Here is a 26,473-nt window from a genome sequence, read left to right as displayed (position 1 = left end):
TTTGCGCTTTATGTCTCTTTAAAACAGTTTGTAATTTGGATAAAAATTCGGCCACTTTGTGAATATTCATGAGGGGTTACAAAACGGGAAACCAAGACAATATGATAGGAAACATCGTTTAGGAAAGAAAAAATGACTTGGTTAATATTTTTAGATTCATCTGCACATCATAAACGCTACTCTCTCCAAAAGCCATTACTAGCTAGTAGCTTCTGTCTCCACCACCAATTTCTTTTTTTCTTTTTACCATTGGTCATTGTAAATTCAATACTAGCCACATGAGGTTCTGCCCTTAACAAATATGGGACCCTGATTACTTTTTGGGCACTCTGATATCCCCGCCCCCATTCAGAATTTGAATTTCCATTGGTGTATTACTTTAAATACTGTAGGGCTTCTTCAGACGTCATCTAAGTGAGCGGACTAGCTTACTGTCAATCATGTATCGTTTTGCACTGTGATTGGCTTGCAATGAGTGAGCGGGAGGAAACTTCCGGTGAGCTACTGGACTCGGGATGGCTTCCTGTGTGTGTTAGCAGATGGATGAGGTCTCCCGGTACCGAGGAGACGCTGGAATGCACTGAGCCCGAAAGGGGGCATAACCTTCAAACCCTGACCACTCATAGAGAAAACAAAACTATATACTGCAACCTTTAACTGCACAATAGCCCTTTGCTTTCAACCACACGTTACCCATTATAACCATCTTGTTTACCCAAACCCCCAAAACTCTTTATAATATAACCCTAAATCCCTACAATACCCTCCATAATCTCTAAACCTTACAATATGCTTTAATGAATTTTCCCTATTTTATGATATAACCTTGTCAGCTATTTGCATTCCCCTTCTTTAGAAGTATTCTCCCTCCAAATCACATTTCATATTATTTATCTACGTACATATACCCCTGGGTAACTTTTTTGTTTTTATTTGTCAAACTCAACCCCAACACACCTTTCTTATTAAGCTTTCCATTCGGGGCTTGGTTGTTTTGTATTGTATTCATTTATAAAATCACCACAAAACACATGCTGAGTTCAAGCATTAACTAACTCAACATTTAAGTCAAACATGTTTGTAACCTGTCACCAAATGTTACCCAGATACTTTATATTATCATAGTCCATTGCTTTGTATAACTATATTAAATTGTGTAAAACCTACCTTAGGTCTATAGTGTCCAAACCAAACTTATTACATAGGCAGTGTTGTTTAATAACACAAAAGCTTTCACATACCAACTTGCAATTTTACGCTGCAATTTACCCCAAACCCTGAGATGGAACAGAAATCTAAAGGGAAACTGCTGGTCTCCACTAGTCTCGATGCCAAGGATGAACTGGAAGAGGTAATTGCTTTTAATTACGAGGATCTAATGAACCTGAGTTTTCCTACGTCAGGTTGTGTTCAGTCTGTCATAAAATGCGATTCTTTTTTTAGTAACATGCCTCGCAGTTAACAGTTGAAACAATATTTTATTCTTTATGCTTGAAAAAAATGCAGATTTTTTTTTGATTGTAGAAACTTTTAATTTGTTTAAAAACATAATGTAAACATTTCAACAAATGATACGCAACCAAGAAAACAAGGTTCATTTTATATTAGAAATCAACAGAAATATTTTAAAATACAACATAAGTCTTTTTAAAAAGGATACCCTTAAGGGGGGGGGGGGGGGAATTCAAGTCAAAATGAGCCTTTCATGATTCAGACAGAGCATGTCATTTTAAAAGACTTCTGACTTCTATTATCAGATTGCCCTTGTAATTTTGTGTATCCTTTGTTGACATTTTTACAACTTTACACATTTTTACTTGGAGGGCTTAGGAGCAACAGTGCAGCACTTTAAGCTAGCTGGTCTTGTCATGTCATTGGCTCAACAGCTAGCTCCCAGTAGTTAATTGATGTTCTATTAGGTCTACTATAATAGTTTATAGATACTCTAAGGGCTATATTAATTAATTTGCGAACATGATTTGAACCTGACCGCAAATTGTTGGGCGCATTTGTTCCCCTTATTTACCCGTCCCCCCTTGCGCAACCAATTTTGTGAGAGTAGGGTTTATCAATTACCCCAGCAGATTGAATCCTAGGTTTTATGAAGCAGTGGTTTAAACCTCTGCTTCATTAATATCAGTTGAAGGCTCAAATGAGCGAGCCTACAACAGATTTGTTCTTTCAGCTAATGATAAATGTAGTCCTAAACATATACTAGTTTCCATTGAAAGATTGTTTTTCTTGATAGGATAATTTAAACTCTTGTTGTTAAAATAAATGTAATAAAAGGAAAATGTATCAAGCTGCTGGCAGACAAGTTCTGAAGTAGAGAACCTGTCTGCCTGCAATCACCAATGATGCAGCATTACTTTCTGAAATTTAAAGGGGCACAATATACTGAGGTTATTCTCTGCCTCTCTCTAGTCATAGGTGTGCCATGTTGAAATCTAGCTTTCAATGCTTTCCAGTGCTGACATTCAGCAAGTCTTTTTCAGATCCCAGTGAAACCTAAGTTCCAAAATTGCGGCGCCCATAATTAGAGGGGGGTGCATCAAATGTATTTAGTGTTTAATGTCTCTTTAAAATTCCGCAAGAGCTCTCTTGTGCAATCCTGCACAACCAGTTGCCCAGAATGAGCGAGTTCTGGATGATTTATCTTTGCCACCCCTAAGGGTACGGAGACGATAAGAAGCAGGGACTGATTCTTAAATTTGAGTTTACAGACTTGCTCTCTGCATTGTGTTCGGGCTTGATTTATTAAGCTTCGGCGGACAGAGGCGCACATATGAGCCCCTCTCCGCCTCAGCTCTCAGCTCGCCTCTGGCAGACTGAATTCCGCTGACGGAATTCAGCATTGCAAAAGAACACTATTTTCTGCTCTTGTGCAATGCCACCACCTGCCAGTGCACAGCCAATTACGTGCGGGCAGGAGCTGTCAGGCAAGACCGGGGAGATTGAAATTCTCCACCTAAGAGTTTTGTGAGAACCTGCAGTAGTAGGCAGGTGAAGCCTTTGATAAATCAACCCCTTACAGCTTGATAAATTCTTACTTAAGTTTTTTTTTAAATTATTATTATTGATTGAAATTACTCATCCGGTTCATGCTCCAGAACTCCAACATTATTTCTGCTTAGAGACTTAGCAATGGGTTGTATGATGCAGAGTAAGTAAGCACTGGTAGAATGCATACCACTGCTTGCTCTCCGAGCTGGTATACACTGCATATACTCAGCAATGGGCATGGCTTTTACTAAAAGCATGTTTGCTAATCCTATATTATCAAAGGCCAGGTATGTTTGTCCGATGCAGTCATGCGCAGTAGAGACTGCAGCGCGAGACAAACGTACCTGGCCGTAAGGAAGGATCGGACAGTGAGGATCAGACAGCAGAGATGGGGGGGGGGTGGTGTTCTTTCCATCTGCTTATGTTAGAACTTTAAAAACTTGCTTTATAGGTTTATAGTGTGACTTAGCTGCTTGTATGGCATTGCAAAGGCGATGCGCTTGGCCACCTCTATGGCTGCTTGCAGCTATATTTATTATCGATTATTTGTAGACGGCCAACAGATTCTGCCGCTTGTGCACATTTTAATTTGAACTATTATGACCCTTTGACACAGGAGTATTAAAAGAAATTAATGGGCCATTGGAAAAACATTATAAATCAAAATTACATATTTCTATATATACATGACAAAAATAGCACTGCTTAAAAGGACAGTCAAATCCAATTTTTTTTTTCTCCATGATTCAGATAGGGCATGTAATTTGAAACAACCTTCCAATTTACTTTTATCACCAATTTTGCTTTGTTTTCTTGATATTCTTATTTGAAAGCTAAACCCAGGAGGGTCATATGCAAATTTTATAGACCTTGAAGACCGCCTCTAATCTAAAAGCATTTTCTTTTTCTTTCATGTAATTAACAAGAGTCCATGAGCTAGTGACGTATGGGATATACATTCCTACCAGGAGGGGCAAAGTTTCCCAAACCTTAAAATGCCTATAAATACACCCCTCACCACACCCACAAATCAGTTTTACAAACTTTGCCTCCTAGGGAGGTGGTGAAGTAAGTTTGTGCTAGATTCTACGTTGATATGCGCTCCGCAGCAAGTTGGAGCCCGGTTTTCCTCTCAGCGTGCAGTGAATGTCAGAGGGATGTGAGGAGAGTATTGCCTATTGAATGCAGTGATCTCCTTCTACGGGGTCTATTTCATAAGGTTCTCTGTTATCGGTCGTAGAGATTCATCTCTTACCTCCCTTTTCAGATCGACGATATACTCTTATATTTACCATTTCCTCTACTGATTCTCGTTTCAGTACTGGTTTGGCTTTCTACAAACATGTAGATGAGTGTCCTGGGGTAAGTAAGTCTTATTTTCTGTGACACTCTAAGCTATGGTTGGGCACTTTATTTATAAAGTTCTAAATATATGTATTCAAACATTTATTTGCCTTGACTCAGAATGTTCAACTTTCCTTATTTCCAGACAGTCAGTTTCATATTTGGGATTATGCTTTAAATTATCATATTTTGTCTTACCTCAAAAATTTGACTTTTTTCCCTGTGGGCTGTTAGGCTCGCGGGGGCTGAAAATGCTTCATTTTATTGCGTCATTTTTGGCGCGGATTTTTTTGGCGCAAAAATTCATTTCCGTTTCCGGCGTCATACGTGTCGCCGGAAGTTGCGTCATTTTTTGACGTTATTTTGCGCCAAAAGTGTCGGCGTTCCGGATGTGGCGTCATTTTTGGCGCCAAAAGCATTTAGGCGCCAAATGATGTGGGCGTCTTATTTGGCGCCAAAAAATATGGGCGTCGCTTTTGTCTCCACATTATTTCAGTCTCATTTTCATTTGCTTCTGGTTGCTAGAAGCTTGATGTTTGGCATTTTTTTCCCATTCCTGAAACTGTCTTATAAGGAATTTGATTTATTTTGCTTTATATGTTGTTTTTTCTCTTACATATTGCAAGATGTCTCACGTTGCATCTGAGCCAGAAGATACTACAGGAAAACCACTGCCTGCTGGATCTACCAAAGCTAAGTGTATCTGCTGTAAACTTTTGGTAGCTATTTCTCCAGCTGTTGTTTGTATTAATTGTCATGACAAACTTGTTAAAGCAGATAATATTTCCTTTAGTGATGTACCATTGCCTGTTGCAGTTCCCTCAACATCTAAGGTACAGAATGTTCCTGATAACATAAGAGATTTTGTTTCTGAATCCATAAAGAAGGCTTTGTCTGTTATTTCTCCTTCTAGTAAACGTAAAAAGTCTTTTAAATCTTCTCTCTCTATGATGAATTTTTAAATGAACACCATCATTCTGATTCTTTGGACTCTTCTAGTTCAGAGGATTCTGTCTCAGAGATTGATGCTGATAAATCTTCATATTTATTTAAGATGGAATTTATTCGCTCTTTACTTAAAGAAGTACTAATTGCTTTAGAAATAGAGGATTCTAGTCCTCTTGATACTAATTCTATACGTTTGGATAAGGTTTTTAAAGCTCCTGCGGTTATTCCAGAAGTCTTTCCTGTTCCTAATGCTATTTCTGCAGTAATTGCTAAGGAATGGGATAAATTGGGTAATTCATTTACTCCTTCTAAACGTTTTAAACAATTATATCCTGTTCCGCCTGACAGGTTAGAATTTTGGGACAAAATCCCTAAAGTTGATGGGGCTATTTCTACCCTTGCTAAACGTACTACCATTCCTACGTCAGATGGTACCTCGTTTAAGGATCCTTTAGATAGAAAAATTGAATCTTTTCTAAGAAAAGCTTATCTATGTTCAGGTAATCTTCTTAGACCTGCTATATCATTGGCTGATGTTGCTGCAGCTTCAACTTTTTGGTTGGAAACTCTAGCGCAACAAGTAACAAATCGTGATTCTCATGATATTATTATTCTTCTCCAGCATGCTAATAATTTCATCTGTGATGCCATTTTTGATATTATTAGAGTTGATGTTAGATTTATGTCTCTGGCTATCCTAGCCAGAAGAGCTTTATGGCTTAAGACTTGGAATGCTGATATGGCTTCTAAATCAACTCTACTTTCCATTTCTTTCCAGGGAAACAAATTATTTGGTTCTCAGTTGGATTCTATTATTTCAACTGTTACTGGTGGGAAAGGAATTTTTTTACCACAGGATAAAAAATCTAAAGGTAAAAACAGGGCTAACAATCGTTTTCGTTCCTTTCGTTTCAACAAAGAACAAAAGCCTGATCCTTCGTCCTCAGGAGCAGTTTCAGTTTGGAAACCATCTCCAGTCTGGAATAAATCCAAGCCTGCTAGAAAGGCAAAGCCTGCTTCTAAGTTCACATGAAGGTACGGCCCTCATTCCAGTTCAGCTGGTAGGGGGCAGGTTACGTTTTTTCAAAGAAATTTGGATCAAATCTGTTCACAATCTTTGGATTCAGAACATTGTTTCAGAAGGGTACAGAATTGGTTTCAAGATGAGACCTCCTGCAAAGAGATTTTTTCTTTCCCATGTCCCAGTAAATCCAGTGAAAGCTCAAGCATTTCTGAATTGTGTTTCAGATCTAGAGTTGGCTGGAGTAATTATGCCAGTTCCAGTTCCGGAACAGGGGATGGGGTTTTATTCAAATCTCTTCATTGTACCAAAGAAGGAGAATTCTTTCAGACCAGTTCTGGATCTAAAATTATTGAATCGTTATGTAAGGATACCAACGTTCAAGATGGTAACTGTAAGGACTATATTGCCTTTTGTTCAGCAAGGGAATTATATGTCCACAATAGATTTACAGGATGCATATCTGCATATTCCGATTCATCCAGATCATTATCAGTTCCTGAGATTCTCTTTTCTAGACAAGCATTACCAATTTGTGGCTCTACCGTTTGGCCTTGCTACAGCTCCAAGAATTTTCACAAAGATTCTCGGTGCCCTTCTGTCTGTAATCAGAGAACAGGGTATTGTGGTATTTCCTTATTTGGACGATATCTTGGTACTTGCTCCGTCTTTACATTTAGCAGAGTCTCATACGAATCGACTTGTGTTGTTTCTTCAAGATCATGGTTGGAGGATCAATTTACCAAAAAGTTCTTTGATTCCTCAAACAAGGGTAACCTTTCTGGGTTTCCAGATAGATTCAGTGTCCATGACTCTGTCTTTAACAGACAAGAGACGTCTAAAATTGATTACAGCTTGTCGAAACCTTCAGTCACAATCATTCCCTTCGGTAGCCTTATGCATGGAAATTCTAGGTCTTATGACTGCTGCATCGGACGCGATCCCCTTTGCTCGTTTTCACATGCGACCTCTTCAGCTCTGTATGCTGAACCAATGGTGCAGGGATTACACGAAGATATCTCAATTAATATCTTTAAAACCGATTGTTCGACACTCTCTAATGTGGTGGACAAATCACCATCGTTTAATTCAGGGGGCTTCTTTTGTTCTTCCGACCTGGACTGTAATTTCAACAGATGCAAGTCTCACAGGTTGGGGAGCTGTGTGGGGATCTCTGACGGCACAAGGAGTTTGGGAATCTCAGGAGGTGAGATTACCGATCAATATTTTGGAACTCCGTGCAATTTTCAGAGCTCTTCAGTTTTGGCCTCTTCTGAAGAGAGAATCGTTCATTTGTTTTCAGACAGACAATGTCACAACTGTGGCATACATCAATCATCAAGGAGGGACTCACAGTCCTCTGGCTATGAAAGAAGTATCTCGAATTTTGGTTTGGGCGGAATCCAGCTCCTGTCTAATCTCTGCGGTTCATATCCCAGGTGTAGACAATTGGGAAGCGGATTATCTCAGTCGCCAAACGTTGCATCCGGGCGAATGGTCTCTTCACCCAGAGGTATTTCTTCAGATTGTTCAATTGTGGGGGCTCCCAGAGATAGATCTGATGGCCTCTCATCTAAACAAGAAACTTCCCAGGTATCTGTCCAGATCCCGGGATCCTCAGGCGGAGGCAGTGGATGCATTATCACTTCCTTGGAAGTATCATCCTGCTTATATCTTTCCGCCTCTAGTTCTTCTTCCAAGAGTAATCTCCAAGATTCTGAGGGAATGCTCGTTTGTTCTGCTAATAGCTCCGGCATGGCCTCACAGGTTTTGGTATGCGGATCTTGTCCGGATGGCATCTTGCCAGCCATGGACTCTTCCGTTAAGACCAGACCTTCTATCACAAGGTCCTTTTTTCCATCCGGATCTGAAATCCTTAAATTTAAAGGTATGGAGATTGAACGCTTGATTCTTGGTCATAGAGGTTTCTCTGACTCCGTGATTAATACTATGTTACAGGCTCGTAAATCTGTATCTCGAGAGATATATTATAGAGTCTGGAAGACTTATATTTCATGGTGTCTTTCTCATCATTTTTCTTGGCATTCTTTTAGAATACCGAGAATTTTACAATTTCTTCAGGATGGTTTGGATAAGGGTTTGTCCGCAAGTTCTTTGAAAGGACAAATCTCTGCTCTTTCTGTTCTTTTTCACAGAAAGATTGCTATTCTTCCTGATATTCATTGTTTTGTACAAGCTTTGGTTCGTATAAAACCTGTCATTAAGTCAATTTCTCCTCCTTGGAGTTTGAATTTGGTTCTGGGAGCTCTTCAAGCTCCTCCGTTTGAACCTATGCATTCATTGGACATTAAATTACTTTCTTGGAAAGTTTTGTTCCTTTTGGCCATCTCTTCTGCTAGAAGAGTTTCTGAATTATCTGCTCTTTCGTGTGAGTCTCCTTTTCTGATTTTTCATCAGGATAAGGCGGTGTTGCGAACTTCTTTTGAATTTTTACCTAAAGTTGTGAACTCCAACAACATTAGTAGAGAAATTGTGGTTCCTTCATTATGTCCTAATCCTAAGAATTCTAAGGAGAAATCATTGCATTCTTTGGATGTTGTTAGAGCTTTGAAATATTATGTTGAAGCTACGAAATCTTTCCGTAAGACTTCTAGTCTATTTGTTATCTTTTCCGGTTCTAGGAAAGGCCAGAAAGCTTCTGCCATTTCTTTGGCATCTTGGTTGAAATCTTTAATTCATCTTGCCTATGTTGAGTCGGGTAAAACTCCGCCTCAAAGAATTACAGCTCATTCTACTAGGTCAGTATCTACTTCCTGGGCGTTTAGGAATGAAGCTTCGGTTGACCAGATCTGCAAAGCAGCAACTTGGTCTTCTTTGCATACTTTTACTAAATTCTACCATTTTGATGTATTTTCTTCTTCTGAAGCAGTTTTTGGTAGAAAAGTTCTTCAGGCAGCGGTTTCAGTTTGAATCTTCTGCTTATGTTTTTTGTTATACTTTATTTTGGGTGTGGATTATTTTCAGCAGGAATTGGCTGTCTTTATTTTATCCCTCCCTCTCTAGTGACTCTTGTGTGGAAAGATCCACATCTTGGGTAGTCATTATCCCATACGTCACTAGCTCATGGACTCTTGTTAATTACATGAAAGAAAACATAATTTATGTAAGAACTTACCTGATAAATTCATTTCTTTCATATTAACAAGAGTCCATGAGGCCCACCCTTTTTTGTGGTGGTTATGATTTTTTTGTATAAAGCACAATTATTCCAATTCCTTATTTTATATGCTTCGCACTTTTTCTTATCACCCCACTTCTTGGCTATTCGTTAAACTGATTTGTGGGTGTGGTGAGGGGTGTATTTATAGGCATTTTAAGGTTTGGGAAACTTTGCCCCTCCTGGTAGGAATGTATATCCCATACGTCACTAGCTCATGGACTCTTGTTAATATGAAAGAAATGAATTTATCAGGTAAGTTCTTACATAAATTATGTTTTTTTTTGTTTTCACCACTAGAGGGCATTAGTTCATGTGTTTCATATAGATAACATTGAGCTCATGCACGTGAAGTTACCCTGGAGTGAGCACTGATTGGCTCAAATGCAAGTGTGTCAGAATAACTGAAATTAGGGGGCAGTTTGCAGAGGCTTAGATACAAGGTAATCACAGAGGTAAAAAGTGTATTATTATAACTGTGTTGGTTATGCAAAACTGGGGAATGGGTAATAAAGGGATAATCTATCTCATAGAACAATAAAAATTCTGGTGTTGACTGTCCCTTTAATTAAAATTTGTAACAAAGGTCATGTAATTAATTTGCACATTAATTAAATGACCATTGTTACAATTTTTGACTTGACCTTGACTTACAACTTAGGTGTTTTAAAAATTACACATTTCAAGGTAAGATACACAAATAATTATAATAGAAAATAAGCAGTAACACATAAAGCTTATCTAATAGGTCTACCAAAAGTCCAGTTGCTCAGTTATAGTAAAAGTCAGTCTGCTAGAATTTGAAGATGGAGAATTGCAGGTACATATCCTCAAATCCGGAATTCCAAAATAATTAAAAAATCCAAACATTTTTATTAATATTTTTTATAAATAAAGTTTTCGAAAATTACCATTTCCCCACCTGTAAGTCACAAAAGTTTTGTTTTTTTGGGTTCTTAAATGCAAATTATAGTCTATATTTATTTAAAACAGCAACTATTACTTTTCATTACAGTACTGTACTATATTTCTGATGTTACTGTGTTTACAAAAGTATTACAAATTATATAAAACTACCTTAAATTTATGTGTAAGTTGTATTAGAACATATAAATATTGCCTAAATGACATAAGATATTGTTTTTTTACATTTCGTCACCCCATCTATTTAGCCTCAAGTCTATAAGAGTAAAAATCCGGAAGCAAATATAAACTAACAACATTTTTGTTTTAAGTTATAATCTACATCTAATAATTATTATAGTTGAATGTAAAGAGACACACTGAGGCAGAATATGAAATGCTCTGTTTTATTATTGTGCTTGCTTCTAACTTGCCAAAAACCCATAGGGGGCGAATTATCAAGCTGATGCACACATACCTGCAGCCGTAGTGGGTCGAAAGGCTTGCAAAGCCTTTGATAAATCGACCCCATAGTGTATTTCTAGATCACTTGGCTGCCTGGCTACCTTATTTCCTCTCCTCAGGCACCCCTGCCCTCATTCTTTGCAATTCTTGACAATCCCACTGCCTCCTCTGCAAAACAACTTCTGCAACTCACATCCTCTTTCGGTTAGTCACAATGGACTGACTCACTCACATAGATGGTCACTCCCTTGACCTGATCTTTAGCTATCGATCCACTATTTCAAACTTCACAAACTCTCCTTTTCCTCTTTCTGACCACCATCTCCACACTTGCAACATCCCATCCCTCCCTACAACTCTCCCTCCTTCTACCCCTCACAACAACCTTCACAGAAGCATTATGTCATTAGATCAGCTTGCTAATTCCCTCGAACCTCTCCTCTCATCCATCTCCTCCTCCTGCCCTGACCAATCTATCTGCCACAATAATTCCACCCTTACATCGGTCCTTGACAATCTGGCAACTCTTACCATTGCTCTGATATGGTACCTACGCAGATGTTCACGTACTGCTGAGTGGCACTGGAGAAAATCTTGGAGTTCAGCTGATTTCCTTCATTACATTTTGAATTCCTACTATTCTGCCCTTAATCTTTCTTCAAAACCAAAACGTCTGTTCTCCACTTTCAATAATCTTCTCCACCCACCCCCTAATACGACTTCTCTGTCAGCTCAAGACTTTGCCAGCCACTTCAATAATAAAATCGACTCCATCAGAAACGAAATCGGCTCTCAACATACTTCCATTCTCTCACCCCTAAAACGCTCGCAATCAACCACAACCCACATAGCCATAAATTTAGCTCTTTCTCCCCTGTTACTGAGGAAGAAGTTTTGTCACTTATACTGAGCTCTCACCTCACTACCTGTCCTCTTGACCCTAACCCCTCAAAGCTGCTCGCATCCCTCTCTTCTACCCTTACCCCTATACTCGCACACATTTTCAACCTTTCCCACCAGAACCAGTATATTTCCCTCATCTCTGAAACATGCACTGGTCACACCTATGCTCAAAAAACCTTCTCTTGATCCAACCTCCCCATCCAACTTACCGCCCTGTTTCCCTACTCTCTCTTGCTTCAAAGCTTCTCGAAAAGCTAGTATATGCACGCCTATCCCATTTCCTTAAATTAAACTCCCTCCTCGACCCAATGCAATCTGGATTTCGTCCCCATCACTCCACAGAGAAAGCAATCGTTAAGGTTACCAACGACCTACTTACAGCAAAATCAAAAGGCCACTTCTCTCTGCTTATGCTCCTTAATCTGTCTGCAGCCTTTGATACTGTTGACCACCCTCTTTTGCTCCAAACCCTCCAATCCTTTTGGCATTTGTGACACAGCCCTCTCGTGGTTCTCTTCCTACCTGTCAAACCGTACCTTTAGTGTAGCCTCCTCTGCCCGTCACCACTTTCTGTTGGGGTACTACAAGGCTTTGACCTCGGTCCCCTTCTCTTCTCAATCTACACGTCATCATTAGGTTCCCTAATAAAGTTCCATGGGTTCCAATATCATTTGTATGCAGACGACACCCACCAGACCTATCTCTTTCCTTGCTAACCTGTGTCACTAACTGTCTTTCTCACATCTCTTCCTGGATGTCTTTTCACTACCTCAAGCTAAATCTCTCCAAAACTGAGCTCCTTATTTTCCCTCCTTCCAAAATCTCAACCTCCAATCTCCTTATAACTGTCGACAACTCCATCATTATCCCTACCCGCATGCCCAATGTCTTGGGGTCCCACTTGACTCAGATCTTTCTTTCACTCCTCACATTCAGTCATTGTCTAAATCCTGCCGCCTCTACCATAAAAACATCTCTAAAATTAGACATTTCCTTACACAAGACACAACTAAGATTTTAATCCACTCTCTCATCCTTTCCTGCCTCTATTACTGCAACTCTGTCCTCTTTGGTCTCCCCAGCTGCCGCCTAGCGCCTTTACAATCCATAATGAATGCCTCTGCCAGGTTCATCTTCCTTACACATTGCTCTTCATCTGCTTCACCTCTCTGTCAAACCCTTCACTGGCTTCCTCTTGCCTCCAGGATTAAACACAAAATTCTCACTCGGACATACAAAGCCCTCAACTGCACTGCTCCCCCCTATATCTCTGACCTTGTCTCCAGATACTCTCTCTCCCATCCCCTTCGCTTTGCTCATGACCTCCTCCTCTCTTATCTCCTCACACTCCCGCTTACAGGACTTCTCCAGACTGGCTCCCATCTTGTGGAACTTGACATTATTCTTTCACAAATTATTATGCCCCCCTTTCCTGTAATTTATGTTGAAATACTTTTTATTGTATATTTTTCAAAAATAAAGAAAGCATACAAATACAAAAGGATGCAATTCAGTATAATACATAGAAGAAAGAAGCTACATGAAAACTGAGAAAATGGGTTGGGAGCACATATTATGCAAATCTCAAGTAAATATTATGCAAACTTCCAAAGGAATAACCCAGAGTTTCATGTGGTATGATAAACTGTAGAGGATCAGAAATGTCTCGACTCTGGAGCTGGTGAGATGACCACCTGTATCAACATCTTCGTCTGTGAGAACTCTCCTGAGTTACAGATCTCTCTTGTACTAAGTAGGTTATAGAGCTTCACATCCTTTAAATGTTTACGTCTAATGACATCATAAACATAATAATCAAACAAAATTAAATGAATACAACGATATTAACAAACTTAAGGCAAAATTTATCAAGCCCCAAAAAAATGCGCCTAAAAAGTTGCGATTATTTCCGCAATAGTTTGCAATTTGTGAAGTCAAAAATGTCGCCAGTATTTATCAAAATTCTAAAATTTTTGGGGCAAAACTTTTTTGCGATGTCAAGCGAATGGCTGATCCTAGTTTTCTTGCGAAAATGTAATTTTCACTTTATTAATCTTAATTTTAGACACCGGTAAATGGTTTGTTTTAATTAAGTGATCGGTTTGTAAGAATGTTATTTCTTATATATTAAAGTTCTTTTTATTTTGCCCCTTCTTTGGCTCTCTTTCATTGAGGAAGGTTGCCCATTTTTTGGAGCTTATCTACTTTCTTTTTAATGCACTTATTTCAATTGCACTTAAATTATTTTACTTTTTTATAAATTTGTGTATACCTTTTTGTTATTTAATTATTATTATTCAGGTTCTGGGCCTTGTTGTGGGCAATTTCTAACTCTAGATACAGCAAAAAAAAAAGAGATTCAATTTTCCCTCCAGACAAACAACAATATCGCTCTTTATTTTTCACTCCTTGCAACCTACAAATTGGCGAGATTAAAAACAGTGAATATTGCATGCACCACTTTTCATAAATATATGAGAACTGCGAATATATACGGGCAATTTAAAATGCCAATAGAGATTAATACAAGAGTTAGGCATTCAAGACAATTTATTTGCATATATTTAAGACTTGCGAATGGTCATGAGTCAATTTGTTCGCACATATGAAAAGTTGCGACTTTATTGGCGCATAATCTTTCATAAATATGGTGATATCATTTGTGAGGTTTTTTTTTACAACAAATGTGAGAATTTTCTTATTCTCACTTTGATAAATCTTGCCCTTAGTGTCACTTTGTGTCTTTAGTAGCCTAGTTTATATCATTATACTCGTCTCGCTGCATCTATCCACCCCAACTCATCGTTGGTAGTCTCTTCATGAGAGACCTCTCTTTAGTGTGGGAAGGGGGGGTCTCTTCTGAAGCTTTTTGGTAGGAGTTTATGTTCCTGCCTCAGCTTTCTTTAGCTCTTAGTTACCTTTGAGCATCCAATAGTGCCATATCTTATTGAAAGAGTCTGTAGTGTTTTGAATGTGTGCTGAGGATTCATACATTAAATATGTATACTTTATTTTGGCCAATATCTCCACCCATGTTTGTTCCCCAGATTTCCAGTATTTTGCAATGTTTATTCTGGTAGTAGTACATACAATCCTTATAAATGTATTAATGTGTTTGTTGAATTTGGGGATTCTTTCATTTAACAAAGCTTGATTGATGTTAAGGGAGATTCTTTCCTCTAATAGTGTGCTTAGAAATCTAGATAATTCCAGCCATATGACTTTAATATTTGGACATTCCCACCACATGTGAAAATAGGTGCCCACCTCATTGCATCCCCTATAACAGTTTTGAGAACCCCTTACTGTTATATGTGCTGTTTTTACTGGGGGTTAGATACCACCTAAACGTGGTTGGTTTTGATGCAATTTTCTCTCATGTCTGCGCTAATGAGACCTTTACAAGAGTTAATATTTTTTCCCATCTATTTTTGTCTTTCTCTTCAGTTATATCTGTCTCCCATCTAACCATTGTTGAGGATTACGATTTGCGTTTCATGGATTAAATATTAACATATATTTGGGATATTGTAAGTTTTGGTCTGCTCGGGGAGGTGTAAATGCATTCCATAGGAGTGAGAGGTTGGGGGTTAAAGTTAGTTGTATATTTCCGTATGGCGAATGTGATTTGTAGATATCGGAACCAATGTAGGGGTATAGGGTCTCTTTTCTTGTAATTTAAAGGGACAATGTACTCTAAAATTGCTTTTCTCTTTGTGTTTACAATGACTTGTTATACCAGCTGCAGAGTATAAAATGTATGAGAAATTGCTCCTTAGGTTTATTTGTGTATTTGAAATAGATGTTTGTTCTTTGAAACTACAACCCATCAAAGGGCTAGATTACAAGTGGAGTGGTAGTTTGCGCTTGCGTTAAAAACGTATGAAGTACTTTTTTTGCGCTTGGATATTTGGGGCTCATATTATGAGTTTAAAGTAAAAAGTTTGCGCTCTCTCGTTTGCAAAGTCTCAGTAACAAATGGTCTTTGAGAAGTCGCAAACGTAAAATTGCATTCCCCTATAGACTTCAGTGCAGTTGAAAAAAAAACCCTAACATCCACACGATCGCGGTTATTTAAATGCACAACATAAGAAGACAATATATTTGCATATTTCATAATCCAATGTTTGGCACATAGCAGAATATGTTCTGTTAAGGTAATGCAGGAAAGGCAGACACTCCCCTCTCCCCTAAAAAGACCCATTAAACAACCAGGAGTCTGTAGACAACAGTATACATCTAAAGCTTTGGGGCTTGGTTAGGAAATCAGCACAATGTTATTTAAAATTAAGCAAAACTATAGATTTTTTCTAAAAACACTCCCAGATGGGCTTTATAAATGGATCATTTACAAAACATTATGCAAAGAAAAATCTAGTGTACAATGCCCCTTTTAATATAGATACTTTCAGAATAGGTAAGGATACCACAAAAAATCAGCTATTTTAAATGCTGAAATAAAGTAAAAGGAGCTATTTTTAAGCAATTTAAGACACCTCAGGATGTAAAATTGATAATTGGAAACAAAGTGGAGAAAAGTTTAGGGTAAACTGTCCCTTTAAAATTAAAGGGACATGAAACACAACATTTATCTTTTTAGGCTTCAGATAAAATTTTAAATAACTTCCTTTAAATTTAACTTTTTTTTAAATGTTTTACTATCAATGTTGCTTCATTTTCTTTCTATCCCTACTGGGAGTTATCTGCTTCTTGTTATTGGCTTACCAATGTGTTCAGCTATGTGCAGCTACCAATCATCAGCTAGCTCCCAGCTCCTGGGCCTATCTAGGTATGGTTTTCAACAAAGGATGCAAAGAGAACTAAGCAAATTAGATAATAGAAGTAAACTGGAAAGTTGATTAGAATTGCATGCTCCATCTGACTCATGGAAAAAAATTGGGTTTCATGTCCTATTAACCCCTTGATGAGGGTACGTCGCTGGTCTTTCTATGGGTGTGTTTAATAGTTATTTTCAAAAGCTTGCAGGGGGGAGGGTCTAATAGTGCGGTGTTACCGCTTGCACCAAGACTCGCGCTACTGCAACCAGACAAACCCTTAAGGACCAGCGACGTACAGGGTATGTTGCGCTCGTTAAGGATTTTCTAGTCCTGAAAACGGCAAGCACATGCAGCTTTTTATTAGTTGTTGCTGAAGCTAAAGAATGAAGGTTTTGTTTTCACAATGACGGTGGCTAGCTGTGTCTTCTGCAGAAGCACGCCTGGATTAGCTGCTTCATGTAAGGACAAGGAGTTTAACCAAACACCTTCTTAGCTTCTATTGTTTATCAATGGTCAACTTATTTCTAATAGAAACATAGATATTGACGGCAGATAAGAGCCATAGGCCCAGCAAGTCTGCCCGACCTTACCTAACAGTATAAACTTATCTAGTTCGTAGGATAGCCCTATGCTTGTCCCATGCATTTTTAAAGTCCCCCACAGTGTTTGTTGCTACTACCTCTTGAGGAAGTTTATTCCATAAATCAATCACTCTTTCTGTAAAGAAGTGCTTCCTCAAATTACTCCTGAATCTACTACCCTTTAGCTTGAGCTCATGACCCCTTGTTCTTGAATTTTCCATTTTATGTAAAATACCCACAGCCTCAGTTTTACTAAACCCTTTAATGTACTAGAAAGTTGCTATCAAATCACCTCTTTCCCTTCTCTCCTCTAAGCTATACTTATTTAGGTCATTGAGCCTAAGTTTTATTTTTTTAGACCATGTACCATTTTGGTAGCCCTCCTTTGCACAGATTCAAGTTTGTTAATATCCTTCTGAAGATATGGCCTCCAGAACTGCACACAATACTCAAGATGAGGCCTAACTAATGATCTATAAAGTGGCATAAGAACCTTACTATTTCTGCTGCAAATACCTCTACCAATACATCCAAGCATTCTGCTAGCCTTACTCGCTGCATTACTACATTGTTTACTAAGTTTTAAATCATCTGAAATAATAATTCCCAAGTCCTGTTCCTCGTCTGTAACAGTCAGTAAAGTGTCATTGAGTCTGTAATTAACATTTGTATTTTTCTTCCCTAAATGCATTATTTTACACTTTGCTGTGTTAAACTTTAGATCCCAGTCGTTTGTCCAATCCTCCAATTGTTGTATATCACTTCTCATTTTGTCTACCCCCCCTGGAACATCCACTCTGTTGCAAATTTTTGTATCGTCTGCAAACAGACATACTTTCCCCTGTAGCCCTTTGCTGATATCGCAGATAAATATGTTAAACAAAACATTCAGACATTGTTAATGTATTGGAAACTGCAGAAAATGTAATTACAAGGTGTTTAATTAGATGTGAAAAACAGAAAGTCCAGTTATATATTATAACGGATTAGATGGTGTTTTGCTTTAATGTATCCCTTGAATTCTATCAGTTTTTGTTATGAGTGTAAGTGATTTATAAGTGTTAAAGGACCATACAAATATCTTAATTTGCACAGCTATTTATGTGTTGCAATTTAATTCTAAAAGCCAGCTCCAAAATAGCCGAAATTCTGCTGCTGCTGCCATATTAGGCATTTGTTTGTGAAACAAACCTCCAAATAACGAATAATGCACATGTTTACTTACAACTCATTTCTCATACATTGTTTCTTTTGTTGGTTTAATAATGATGTCCTATTTATCTTATCTACACAGCATCTCCCCCATTGTATGCTGTTAGTTCTGTATCCTCTCTGCCTGTGCAGGAGAGCTGGGAGTGGTGTGTATTGTGTCTGTAAATACTTCATTTGCGTCATACAAGCCACTGCCGACTCTCTGAGAAGGTGAGGTGTTTGAATACTGGTGCACGTGCACTCACAGCATATACAATAACAAAACTGTAATAACTTTTAATAGAAGCATTTTTGCTAATGGAAGTATGCTGGAAAAAAATGCTTCTATTTAAAACTGAAATGCACCCAGGCACATTTCACTTTTGACTATTCTATCCATTTAACATCAAACCTCCACAGTCCTTTGAGATACGCTATATCGTCTAAATCCAAATGATAAAGTAGGTCTCTCACATTGATCCCCAACAGCCCCCTCTCAAACATATTATATATTGTGCTGATCTCCTGCTTCCAGGCACAGTCCAGCAATTGGTTAATTCACTGAAACATTTGCATAGGGAGCACCACAGAAATATTTCCAGGAGCACATCACTTGGGGCACAACCTCACCCAGCATTCATATCTTGTCTGCAGTTTAAACATTAAAGGGACATAAAACTAATTTTTTTTTTTTTACTATTCAGAAAGAGCATACAAATTAAAGTTTCTAACTTCTGTTATTGTTCTCATGCTGTTCTTTGTTGTAGAGCAGGGATGGGGAACCTTGGCCCTCCAGATGTTTTAGAACTACATTTCCCATGATGCTCAACTGGACTTCAAAGTCAGATTATGGATAATGTAGTTCTGAAACATCAGGAGTGCCAAGGTTCCCCATCCCTGTTGTAGAGCATACCTAGGTAGGTAGTGTGCACGTCTGGAGCACTACATGAGCCCACCTACATGCATTTCAACAGAGGATACCAAACCCCCAGTAATATGGCCAACAGGTCTTTTACTCTGGAACTGCGGAATCTGTTGGCGCTCTACAAATAACAGATAATAACTGATGAGTCCTTTAATATTGTGGTGTTGAGACGTAAGCACAGTATTTAGATGGCTTTTGTGAGCACACTCTTTATCCTTATTCAAGCTGTAGTGCTGCACTACCCACAGTTCACCATACTGAGGCCTTCAAAACACTTGGGACATTCAACAGTATGGTGATGCCACAGCGTGGCCAGCACACATCACTAATGGCTTCTCATGCTCCCGCATCCACCGGGAGTCAGAAGCTATTCTGAGATAGGCTGAATATCTAGCAAATAATGCAAACAGCAAGGTGCTCCTACACTGCTGAAAATTCGCAGATGGCAGATGAGTTGTTCTTAAAACTGACAGTAGCTGTAGAAGTTATTTCCTTGTGATGGATTATTATTAAAGTGAAGGTAAACTTTGATGAACGAAAGCCCTTTTAAAAAAAAAAAAAAAAAAAAAAAAATACTATTAAAAATAGGCGCACTTTCATTCATCAAAGTTTACAAAGCAGCCTTTTTGATTAAAAACTTACCTCTCTTCTTTGCACAGCCAGACCATCTTCCCCCACCCGGAGATCCTCTCTTCACACGTCATCAATGACTAATCCAGCTTCCTCCAATCATGGCTTCCCCCAAAGTAGTCATTGCCTGAGGCTATGCCATGATTGGAGGAAGCTGGATTAGTCATTGATGACGTGTGAAGAGGATCTCCGGGTGGGGGAAGCTGCTCTGGCAGTGAAAAAACCAAAGGTAAGTATAGTATTTAATGAATGAAAGCCCGTTTTTTTTTTTTTTTTTTTTTTTAAAGTTTACCTTCACTTTAATACCCAGATTCCTGGTACACATTTTAAGGCTCCCAAACACCTGGATTTCTCTTGTCCTGGTATAAAATATGAAATACGTATTATCAAATGTATGAAAGTTTTTATTCAATAAATATGAGCTTAATTTTTCAAAACTTTTTAAATTAAATTAACTCAGTTTGTTTCTTATTCACAATTGAAATTCGATGTTAACATGATTTATGTATTTAACATTTGTTAGACATTTTTCATAAGGTCCTCAATTAAAGGTTGCTGGATCCCTGTTTTTGTTAAATCCATTTAGGTTGAGTTTATTTTATAATATTTTTCTTTGTTTTTAGTTGTCCATGTGTGTTTGGTAGATAGCGTTAAAGTGTTGATCACCTTACATTTGGACTCTCTTGGATATTTTTAATTTTTTCTTCACATATTGATATCATTCACTAGTCTAAAAAACAAACAAATATATTTTTAATGTCCCATACAATACTTTTTTATTGCTTAAAAGATAGATATCCCTTTATTACCAATATCCCAGGTCTGCTTAACCATCACTGTTATCTTAATACACTTTTTTCCTCTGTGATTACCTTGTTTCTAAACATCTGCAGACTGCCCCCTTACCTCAGTTCTTTTGACAGACTTCCATTGTAGCCAATTAGAGCTGCAACAACTAATCGTCATAATCGATTATGAAAATAGTTGTCAACGAATCTCATAATCGATTAATCGGTTTGCAATTAGTTGGTCTGTGCACAACACCAGCTGTTTCACTACAATGAACTCCTGCATATGGTATTCTGTTTTATGGTTATGTCCTTAGCCTAAAGGATGTCTACAGACGTCTACTTTTCACTTTTTCAGGACAGTATACGTTTACAACTACCCCTGGCTTTTGTGCAACCCAGATATAATAGTCATCATTTGGATTGTTTATATTAAATCAGGTGATTTGGAACTATGCTTTTCATGATATAGTGCCGAGCTTGTTGTTTACACCTTGCCCCTAGATTGATGGGAGTTATTTAAATTGATGTGCACTATTATCTGTTTGCACACATTTTTTATATTTTTAATAAATTGTGATAATATGTACCAGATTCAACCTTTAAGTATATATTCATTATTTTTAGAGCGGACTATATATTTCCCCTAACCTTTATAGCTGGTTATTTACCATTGCATATAGATATTTTTATTTTACAATGAAGTCAAGGGTTTCTGAAAAGAGTGAATAACAGAATGTTATTAACAGTGATAGTCTAACTCTTTCTAGTTTTACCTCTTTTCAAACAGTTTGTGGTTTTGTTTAATTATAAAACTGTGCTCTCTGCTGCTTAAAAATTGAAGAAACAGTTGTGTTAATGTAAAGTTTTAGTCTGAAGTTTATATTTGTAACACTCATTATGTGGATTTTATTTAAAACATAGAAAACTATTATTGATTCTCTTTTTATCCGATTAGTCGATTAATCGAAAAAATAATCGTCCGATTAATCAATTATGAAAATAATCGTTAGTTGCAGCCCTATAGCCAATCAGTGCTGACTCATAAATAACTCCACGAGAGTGAGCACATTGTTATCTATATTACACACATGAACTAGCAGTGTCTAACTGTGAAAAACGGTCAACATGCACTGAGATAAGAGACAATACAACGGCTTAGAAATTAGCATATGAGCATACATAGGTTTAACGTTCTGCAAAGAATTCCAAGAGAACAAAGCAAATTTGATGATAAAAGTAAAATGGAAAGTTGTTTAAAATTGCATGCCCTATCTGAATCATGAAAGATTAATTTGACTAGACTGTCGCTTTATAGGAACTCCCAGCACCTTTTTGGGTTTAAAGTTATAAAATAACCCAGTTATAATCCAGTTTGTGCATTTCTAATCATCGTACCCACAAGCAGTCTTATCCCACTGAGGTTTGGAGGGATCGGTAGCATACTGTATATCAAGACCATAAATGACACGGCCATCAGGAGAGACAACTATTGCTGCGGCCCTAGTTGCCTATCTGGATCACAGAGTTTGGGCTGCCATACATTCCCTCCCCAGGTAACTGGGTTAATGAGCAGTGAGACTTAAAATAACATAAGACAAAAAGATAAGTAAGGCCCCTGAGTATTCACGTTACATTTTAATTCTCAAGATGGAGTCAGTTGATTGTCTTCTATTGGTGGCAATGGATCTGTTATTCACAGATTATTTCCAATGGCTCCCAACCCTGCTATGGACAAAGTTGTCTAGCGTTGACCAAATTAATCTATCCTGCCATCCTACTTCCCTACACTTACCCAACAATTCTCCCAACATGAAGCTAGTATGGAAGATATGGATGCATCAGAAGACATACCTAACTTAGCTTTGGCTCCCTGTTGAAATGGAGAAGTGGGTTCCTGTTCACAATCAGTGAATCTGAAGATGCATGATGAAGCTAGGACCCACCTATATCCTACCTTGCTTCCTGTTGTCTGCGCAGTGACCGGTTGTTGTAGATGGAAGGCAGAATTTCAGTAAGAATGGTGGGTTCTATTTCTTTGCAGCACAGAATGAGTTGGTTGAAGATGCTTTTTACTGCTGATGGCTGCTACACATTTCGTTCATGCGATATCAGCAGGCTGCTGAAATAGCGCTAGAGAAAAGTTTTCACTTCCGACCCTGAGTTATGTTGACACGGACTGGTATAAGTTTAGACCCTTCAGATCTATTGTTTAGTTAATGGTACCTACTAACATAATTGACTGTCTGCAAATGACTGATTTTTAAATGGTAACCCTAATTATATATATATATATATATATATATATATATATATATATATATATATATATATATATATATATATAGTGTCTATGGGGTGTTTTTAACTATTGGTGCAGCATTATATTATGTTCTTTTTCTGTAGTTAAAGTGAATGTAAAGTTGAAAGAATGAGTGCCCGGTTTTTAAAAATACTATTAAAAACAGGGGCACTTTCATTAATTAAACTTTACATTGCAGCTTTTTAAAAAAATACTTACCTTTTTCTTTTGAAAACCCAGGCCAGCAATCCTCCCGCAGCTCCTCTGTACTTACCTTCGCAATGACGAAACCGGCTACCTCCAATCATAGCATGCACCCTGGAGCGTCCATCTCGTGAGGCCACGCAACGATTGGAGAAAGCTTGTTTCGTCATCGATATCCTAAGTACAGAGGAGCTGCAGGCGGAGGATCGCTGGTCTGGGTTTCCTAAAGATAAAGGTAAGTATTTAAACAAAATTCCCTTGGTTTTAATAGTATTTTTAAAAACTGGGCACTCATTCATTAAACTTTACATTGCAGCGGTTTTTTTTTAAAATACTTGCCTTTTTCTTTAGGAAACCCAGACCAGCAATCCTCCCTCCCGCAGCTCCTCTGTACTTGCCTCCGCAACGACGAAACCGGCTTCCTCCAATCATGGCATGCACCCTGGAGCGTTCATCTCGTGAAGCCACGCAACGATTGGAGGAAGCCGTTTTTTTCATCGATATGCAGTACAGAGGAGCTGCAGGCGGAGAATCGCTGGTCTGGGTTTCCTAAAGATAAAGGGAAGTATTTAAAAAAAAGACGCTGCAATGTAAAGTTTAATGAATGAAATTTCCCTAATTTTTATTAGTATTTTTAAAAACCGGGCACTCATTCATTCAATTTACATTCACTTTGATGCTCTATATCAGTATTTCATCCATATATATATATATATATATATATATTTACACACAGTGGATATAAAAAGTCTACACACCCCTGTTAAAATGTCAGGTTTCTGTGATGTAAAAAAATGAGACAAAGATAAATCATTTCAGAACTTTTTCCACCTTTTAATGTGACCTATAAACTATGCAACTCAATTAAAAAACAACAATTTAGCAACGTCCCATGCACCCGGCAGCTGTCATCAGGCGATAGTGATGAAAGAAAAGACAAGACTCAGGCTTACTTGCGTATGAACTCGTATATTATAATGAAGTCTCAGGCAAAATACAGATAACAAACTGGCATCAATTATGACCTGCTAATTGATGCCAGTTTGTTATCTGTATTTTGCCTGAGACTTCATTATAATATACAAGTTCATACGCAAGTAAGCCTGAGTCTTGTCTTTTCTTTCATCACTATCGCCTGATGACAGCTGCCGGGTGCATGGGACATTGCTAAATTGTTGTTTCATGAAGCGGTGGTGGATCGCTTCACACTTTGCACCGGCACAGCTGTTTACTTAGAGGCGCGTCATCGTGACGTCAGAGAGGGGGTGTGTTGCCTACGTGAAGCACGCATCAGAGTACACGGCTACACACAGTGGATGTCTGAGCGCTCCCTGGATGCTACAATTCAATTAAAAAACAAACTGAAATCTTTTAGGTGAAGGGAAGTAAAAATAAAAAAATAAAATATGGTTGCATAAGTGTGCACTTAAACTAATACTTTGTTGAAGCAACTTTTGATTTTATTACAGCACTCAGTCTTTTTGGGTATGAGTCTATCAGCATGGCACATCTTGACTTGGCAAGATTTGCCCACTCTTCTTTGCAAAAACACTCCAAATCTGTCAGATTGCGAGGGCATCTCCTGTGCACAGCCCTCTTCAGATCACCCCACAGATTTTCGATTGGATTCAGGTCTGGGTTCTGGCTGGGCCATTCCAAAACTTTAATCTTCTTCTGGTGAAGCCATTCCTTTGTTGATTTGGATGTATGCTTTGGGTCGTTGTCATTCTGAAAGATGAAGTTCCTCTTCATGTTCAGCTTTCTAGCAGAAGCCTGAAGGTTTTGTGCCAATATTGACTGGTATTTGGAACTGTTCATAATTCCCTCTACCTTGAATAAGGCCCCAGTTCCAGCTGAAGAAAAACAGCCCCAACGCATGATGCCGCCACCACCATGCTTCACTGTGGGTATGGTGTTCTTTTGGTGTTGTTTTTGTGCCAAACATATCTTTTGGAATTATTGCCAAAAAGTTCAACCTTGGTTTCATCAGACCAGAACACCTTTTCTCACATGCTTTTGGGAGACTTCAGATGTGTTTTTGCTCAATTTAGCTGGGCTTGGATGTTTTTCTTCGTAAGAAAAGACTTCCGTCTTGCCATCTACCCCAAAGCCCAAACATATGAAGAATACGGGAGATTGTTGTCACATGTGCTACACAGCCAGTACTTGCCAGATATTCCTGCAGCTCCTTTAATGTTGCTGTAGGCCTCTTGTTAGCCTCCCAGACCAGTTTTCTTCTCGTCTTTTCATCAATTTTGGAGGGACATCCAGTTCTTGGTAATGTCACTGTTGTGCCATATGTTCTCCACTTGATGATGACTGTCTTCACTGTGTTCCATGGTATATCTAATGCCTTGGAAATTCTTTTGTACCCTTCTCCTGACTGATACCTTTGAACAATGAGATCCCTCTGATGCTTTGGAAGCTCTCTGCGGACCGTGGCTTTTGTATAGGACGCGACTAAGAAAATGTCAGGAAAGACCTACTAGAACAGCTGAACTTTATTCAGGGTTAATCAGAGGCACTTTAAATTATGGAAGGTGTGTGATGATTCTTATTTAACATTTTGAATGTGATTGCTTAATTCTGAACACAGCTACATCCCCAGTTATAAGACCACATTATTTTAGTTTTTGTTGTTTACTTCCCTCCACCTTAAAGATTTCAGTTTGTTTTTCAATTGAGTTGTGTAAATTATAGGTCACATTAAAGGTGTAAAAAGTTCTGAAATTATTAATCTTTGTCTAATTTTTTTACATCACAGAAACCTGACATTTTAACAGGGATGTGTAGACTTTTTATATGTTTGTTTTGGGGGGGGTTTGTTATTCACTATGCATATGTGACATCTTGTCATAAAGCTTTGAGCCCAAATAAGTTTTCCTTAAGCCTAGCGCCAATTCACCTGTCACATAAACATGTTCCATAAGTGTGATGCTCAAAAGAAGAATAGCATAGATTATTATATATCTTTTAATTTGTTATATGTCAGTAGTTCTTCTGTCATATCAAACGGCTCCATTATCAATACACTAATCTATATTTGAATTTGGTACGAACTTATGTCACTAATTCTTTTGTCACATAAAGTCTTATGTGCATAATAATTTGTCTGTGAATTTGATATGATCAAATACCTTTAGTTTTCCTGTCACATAAATAGTCTACAAGTGACAAAATATATTTTTGAATTTGGTGTGAACATATGTGATTAGTTAATCTGTCACATAAACCAGCTCTGATTTATTTGTATAATCTACATACACACACTAGCCATGCTAATACTTTTTATAAACGGAATTTAGAAGT

The 26,473-nt window shown here is 38.0% G+C and overlaps 1 protein-coding gene across 1 annotated transcript in view; it reads left to right on the top strand.

Moving 5' to 3' along the window:
- The first annotated feature begins 496 nt into the window (after positions 1-496).
- Positions 497-26,473, top strand: part of INTS3 (integrator complex subunit 3) — an 883,995-nt gene continuing 858,018 nt past the window's right edge. The window contains 1 exon segment of the mRNA XM_053719732.1: positions 497-1,351. Coding sequence (XP_053575707.1) covers positions 1,283-1,351 — 69 coding nt within the window. The 5' untranslated portion in view covers positions 497-1,282.

The sequence above is a fragment of the Bombina bombina genome, chromosome 1, assembly GCF_027579735.1.
Source record: "Bombina bombina isolate aBomBom1 chromosome 1, aBomBom1.pri, whole genome shotgun sequence".
Taxonomy (NCBI): domain Eukaryota; kingdom Metazoa; phylum Chordata; class Amphibia; order Anura; family Bombinatoridae; genus Bombina; species Bombina bombina.
This window is presented reverse-complemented; position numbering and strand designations above follow the sequence as displayed.